The sequence below is a fragment of the Capsicum annuum genome, chromosome 9 (genome assembly GCF_002878395.1).
Source record: "Capsicum annuum cultivar UCD-10X-F1 chromosome 9, UCD10Xv1.1, whole genome shotgun sequence".
NCBI lineage: Eukaryota > Viridiplantae > Streptophyta > Magnoliopsida > Solanales > Solanaceae > Capsicum > Capsicum annuum.
In genome coordinates this window covers 101,668,134-101,674,264 of record NC_061119.1, presented here as the reverse complement: position 1 = coordinate 101,674,264, position 6,131 = coordinate 101,668,134, and the positions used below count along the sequence as shown (strand labels likewise).

At 34.9% G+C, this 6,131-nt stretch overlaps 1 protein-coding gene across 1 annotated transcript in view; it reads right to left on the bottom strand.

Annotated features, from left to right (window-relative positions):
* Window positions 1–773: 773 nt before the first annotated feature.
* Window positions 774–6,131, bottom strand: part of LOC107842444 (D-xylose-proton symporter-like 3, chloroplastic) — a 6,152-nt gene continuing 794 nt past the window's right edge. The window contains exons 3-14 of the mRNA XM_016686290.2: window positions 5,320–5,398; window positions 5,176–5,235; window positions 5,018–5,084; window positions 4,806–4,930; window positions 4,581–4,682; window positions 4,115–4,492; window positions 3,946–3,993; window positions 3,798–3,860; window positions 3,576–3,656; window positions 3,361–3,459; window positions 1,257–1,394; window positions 774–1,181 (exon numbers count right to left, since the gene is read on the bottom strand). Of these exons, the coding sequence (XP_016541776.1) occupies window positions 1,047–1,181; window positions 1,257–1,394; window positions 3,361–3,459; window positions 3,576–3,656; window positions 3,798–3,860; window positions 3,946–3,993; window positions 4,115–4,492; window positions 4,581–4,682; window positions 4,806–4,930; window positions 5,018–5,084; window positions 5,176–5,235; window positions 5,320–5,398 (1,375 nt within the window). The 3' untranslated portion in view covers window positions 774–1,046. The remainder of the gene's footprint in view (window positions 1,182–1,256; window positions 1,395–3,360; window positions 3,460–3,575; window positions 3,657–3,797; window positions 3,861–3,945; window positions 3,994–4,114; window positions 4,493–4,580; window positions 4,683–4,805; window positions 4,931–5,017; window positions 5,085–5,175; window positions 5,236–5,319; window positions 5,399–6,131) is intronic.

Genomic DNA, 6,131 nt, shown 5'->3' with positions numbered 1-6,131 from the left:
AGGGAAAAAAATAAAAGCAGAGAGGATAAAAGGAAAAAAAAAACATAAAGATTAGAGAAAATTAAAAAAAGAGAATAAAAATAAAAAACAAAGTAAAATAAAAAAAGAGAAAAAAATTAGAAGTTGGAAAATAAATAAGTATTGAGAGTTGTTTAACGTTATTTGAGGTATAACGGGTAAATAGGTAAATATTCTACACATAAAACAGAATAAACACTTATTTTGTACGACTTTTCTTATGAGGACAAAATAACAAAGTCACTGTAAGGATTATTTATGTAATTTACCTCCCTTGATCAATGTCACCGAAACATAAAACGAGACTTAAAAAACTCCTTTTCATTCAATTTTCTCCCACAAACTATGTAAAATCATCCCACATTTAATCAATAAAATTTGAAAAAATAAAGCACCTACTCCACTTCCAATATTATGTCCCCACATTTGCTTCGCCAAATCAGACAGACGACAGAAGGAATAGAGAGCAGCAAAAGAACACCCAATGAAAAAATAAAGCACCTACTACACTTCCAATATTATGTCCCCACATTTGCTTCGCCTAATCAGACCGACGACAAGGAATATAGTAGCAAAAGAAGAACACCCAAATCGAAACTGAATTGCAAAGTCATACGTTAAACTCTTAAATTGGCTGTGGACAGAAGAAATTCGCAGTCTTCTCGTGTTTTTCTTATCACAAACAAAAAATAAAATAAAAAGAACACTAAAAACAAGAATGCTTTCACAAACAAAAAATAAAATAAAAAGAACACTAAAAACAAGAATGCTTCCTTCCTTTGCTAGGAATAAATCATTCTCAAGACCATCAAAGTTAAAACACAGTAAAAATGTTGTTTTGCTTCTCAAAAGAAAACTAAGAATGTTTTTAACTTCTACCAGCCAGTTAAGCCCACACTACAGCCACAGAAATCAACCCAGTTTATCATTTACAGAACAACGATAAAACATGTATTCTGATAGAATTGATACATAAAAGAAGAGATCAACTATTCTATTTGTATGCTCAAGGACACAAAACTATGTCTTCACCTCAAGAGTTTGGACTCAATTTCTTCTAAGCTCAAGCCTTTAGTCTCTGGAACAGAGGTGACCACAAACAGAAGAGACAACAAAGCAATCACTCCAAATAGAAGGAAAAGATTTTCTGCCCCAAGCAACTCCTACAAAGTGGAAACCATGACAAGTCTAACACATGTTACAGTGGAATTAACATTTGCAGGAGAACAAATTCTTACCTTCAGAGGTGAAAAGGCAAAGGTCACTATCGCATTAGAACCAAAATTGGTGAGAACTGCCAGACTTATCCCCTTCCCTCTCGTGCGGAGTGGGAAAATCTCTGATACCATAAGCCAGCTAATAGGCCCAAAAGATATCTTCATTGACATGGAACAAACGTATTTCAATTGAGGTCATTTATCACAGTGACACACTTAACAAATCACAAGATTCAAGGAGATATAATGCTTGGTTATAAAATTGTATTTTATCCATTACCTTTCCTTACTGGCACCTATAATTATCATAGCTCAAAACGCTAACTAATTCTTATATGGTTATTTAACAATAACAAAATGCAAATATAGAAGAGAATAAAGTCCCTCTTAGTTCATGCAACATAAACGAACCAAATGGTCCAACTTAACTGAAGCTCTACAATCAAACAATTCATAACACACAGACGCATGCCAAGTTTAGAAGATATAACTTCAGTGCAGAATGACGTTACACAATGTACCTTGAAATCTGTAATGGTCAAAATCTTCAGGAATGAAAACATTAATTAATATGTCACTCAGATTGTATCAAACTAAATGCCGTGACCTGATTGAAGTTGCTTTGCAAAATAAAGACATCCATTTGGCCTGGTCATTGACTATCAATAAATCCATATTACGTAATACATTTTCTAGGAGCAACTGGATATGAGAACTTAATACATATTTCTCTTACTAATACCTAAAGGAATCTTTTTAAAAAAAAAAAAAAAAAAAGGTAGCCCCGTGTACTAAAGTTCTTGCTATGCGTGAGGTCCAGGAAGAGAGCAAACTATGCCGCAACATAATGGATTGGACGCAGAGGACTCGTCAGACCTCAGTTAGGATTGAGATTTAGTTGATTGACTGATCGAAGAATTAATTAATTTTGAGATAAGGAAAAGTGATGTAATCAAAAAAGCTTTTCTCAATTGTAAGATATTATTCTAAATTGATTATGTCAACCTACTAATAAATTAGTAAAAGCCATTAAGTAAAATTTTCTTTTATAGCTGAAAAATCCCCTAAGGCCAGAGGTGTATAGTTCGAAACTCAGTGGATAATTGACTGCCCCTTTACCCTCTCCACTTAAATATCCAGTGTTTGTCTGTAATAGGATTAGAATCTGTGACATGCTTAACCCACGCATAGTGTTCACTGTTTGGTGAAAAACCAAACCCAACAAAATCGAACAATAAATTATATATATACATTTTATAAAAAGTGAATATATGATATTAGTTTTTCATAAATAATTATAAATATTTTATACCTTTAATCATTAATTTGATTTTAGTCTGCTTATTTCACATGCACAACAACACTTTTAAATTTCATTTCTTAAAAGATATGCCCAAACCCAGCACTCTAAGTTTAATTGTCTATATCTGGTGTCATGTATTCCCCCAATTTTTAATTTTCTTTGCTAAGACATCAATCTAATCTTCAATGGCTTGCCCCTTTTCTTAAGGGTTGATCATTCTATGTAAAGTTGTATATTGTTTTTGTGGATGCCATACATGTGAAGTGGAAAAGATCTACAATTATGCAACTTAAATACGCTAAAGCTTCGAAAATAGTGTTGAAAAATAATAGAAGAATCAAATACATTCATTTTGTGATAGTAGAGAGAAATTTGTTGATTTTTAATGTTCATTCGAATTAGTTGTTTCATGTCTCCGTTGTTTTACTATTATCAATTTATCACTAGTTAGTTAGAAACCGAAAAGACCGAACAAAACCGACAAGAATTAAACTGATGATTTTATTTTATTTGGTTTGATTTTGGTTTTAATCACGAACCGATTCAAACCGAACCATGGACACTGCCACACATCACAAGTTGTGCTCTTACCACTAGATGAAAACCCTAGGGGGCTGCTTCCAACAAGGTAAATTGCTCACAAAATTATGGATTTGGGTATAAAAGAGCGGAGAGGAGAGACAAGTTCTCCGAAATAACTACAAGATGATTAGTAGATCAAGGTCAAAACCCTAGTTTAAGTTAATAGTGAATCTTCCCAAGAAACACCTACAAATTATAGAGTTGTTTATGCAAGCAAGCATGAACATATGAGAATATCACCTGGTAGCATCCCACGTAGAGAAGCAGAGCAGACACAGCAACCAAAGGGAAACTGCCGAGATATTTATAATAAGCTGAAAGAAGAAACAGTGATAGGGCCTGCAAATCATTACACAAATGGCAACACTCTCTCAGAGATCATACCAACAAGTAGAAATATGCCCTATATAAAAATGAAAAGTACGCTAAGTACAATCCTATGATTAGATGCGTACAATTCCACTGACTCCTCCAATCAACAATGGCCTTCTCCCAAGGTCATCAGCTTTTAGGACAGCGACTGCCGTCATCAGTGACTGCAGGAAAATAAGTAAGCTCGATGCAAACAAAGAATCGGAGTATTAGATCAAATTATCAATCATTCTGATAAAAGACTCAGGTTGATATTCTTCGACGAGAGATAGAAAACTTCTCCTGGCTCCAGTTACTTCACTTACCTTAAATATACCAATAACGACTGAAACTCGAGTAGCATCTTCAGCTGCAGAAAAACCAGCACTCTGGGAACAAATTGCTTTAAAATTACCTTATGCAAGATCCAATTATAACAAAGAGAAAAGTCGAAGAGTGTAACGAGAAGGATACCTGAAGAATTGAACCAGCATAATACAGAACGCTTGGCTGCCCAGTTATCTGTCAAAACTACCACGTAAGCTTGAAAGAAAGAAACTACTTTGATGTCATCTATATGATCTTAATAAAAACTGCAAAGTATCACAAGAAAAAGGGGTAGCTCAATCTCAAAATGTATTACCTGTTGAAAAAGGACCAAACCTCCTCCAATTAGAAATGCTTTCAAACTTGGCCCTTGCAATACCTCCAGAAAATTTCCTTCAGCTTCTTGATTTGTATAGGCAGTTTTCAATGACATAATAGTATCATCTATTTGTTTTTCAGATACTTTTTCACCAGCAGGGCGGCCTCTCAGTTTGCTCAATGCTCCAATAGCCTTCTCTTTGTATTCCTGCAATGGTCCTTTACCTTGAATTGCCCTCAGAAGTAACCATCTGGGAGAGGGCGGGAGAGTCCACATGCCAAATCCCATCAACAAAGCAATTGGAGCACTTAATCCAAACATGTAACGCCACCCTCCAATGACATCAATCTCATAGCTACCTACAGAATAACCCAGCTGGAAAATCCATCATTCAATGTGATCCATTACTCTTGCCAAATTAAGATGATATGAGAATCTAAGATATATAGATAGATACACATACCAAAATACCCAATACTATTGCCAGCTCTTTTAAAGATATTAATGTCCCTCTGATTTGGGATGGACAAGTCTCTGCTATATATAGAGGTGCTCCATGCATCGCCTGTTGAAATGAGGCCACTGAAGAATCTCAGGTACTTGCTCATCCAAATGGATTAAGCTGTGACAGAGATATGAACAGTAAAAGGTGGAATTGCGATAAGTAAAAAAGCAAAATAAAACATACCAGACCAATTCCTAGTCCATAAACAAGACGGCCCAACAAGAGTGCCCCTAGTCCTGGAGCATAGGCAGTTAATGAACCGCCAGCCACATATAAAATGGCTGCTATGATCAGTTCCCTCCTCCTTCCTTTACAAAACCCGCAAAAAAGAATAATTAATAGTATTACGTCTGAATAAGTTTGAGACAGCAAAAATTAAAGTAATTGAACTCCACCTAGGAAATCAGCAAATGGGTAGGCGAGTATGGAGCCAATAAGAGCTCCATAAAGGGAACCACTGACCTATATCCAAGGTAAAAGAAGAAAAGATATTAAAAAATTTGATATGTCAGAGCAATAATTACTCATGGAATTTGCAACATAGTAAGCATACCACAAGACCAAGCTGAACAGCTGAGAGGCTGTACCAAGTTGTTCCACTAAACTCAGGCGACTGATACATCAGTTTAACACCAAAAATAAATCCATAATTGGCTGTACATGAATAGTAAAGCAGCTCAATGAAACCAACAATTACCTGCAATGAGATGGTAGCACCTGAGGTCGCACCAATATCATAGCCAAATAACAACCCACCTAAGGCTGGGAAGATAAATCTGCACTTGACACTATTATTTTTGCATGGAGAAAAGAAAATCATGCAATATGAAAAGGAAAAACATGATCCTAGTATATTTTATTGGGCAAAAGAGTCAACATAGTTTTTTGAATATTAATTTAAGATCACATGACCGTTTTTATTGACCTCTATGCTGAAAGGAAAGCAATATAGATGGGGAAACTTGTATTGTATATATAGATAATATGGATGGCAATACAGCTTGTTGCTTAACATCACATACATGAATATGCTCATGTAAGACTACTATTATCACACAGAGATGAATACTTATCAATTGTTAATCCAAATAACTTCAATTTTCTCAGATAGTCAATTTGAGTTAATTTGCTAAATTATTCAAGAACTAATTAAACTAATAACGAAGTAACAAAACACTGATGAAATATGGAATCTAACCAAGTTCACATCCTGTTGTTGTATTCTATGTTGCTCGGACTCTTCAAAGAAGCCGACAGGTGTGTGTTGTATACTCGAAAAGTAGTGCATTATAGGAGAATCGAATGCGGGTGCGACATCATTATAGGAGATTCCAAGCAATATAGATTACAATTTCCTCCGTCATTTTGTTTAACTAATTGTATTCTCTTAGCCTTAGTTGAGTTATTAACCCAGGGTACCAATATACATAGGCATAAGCATCTTTCGAATTGCTTATAAGGTCATAAGAGTTTTTTGTTTACTCTTCTTCAAATGAAAAAAAAAAAAAA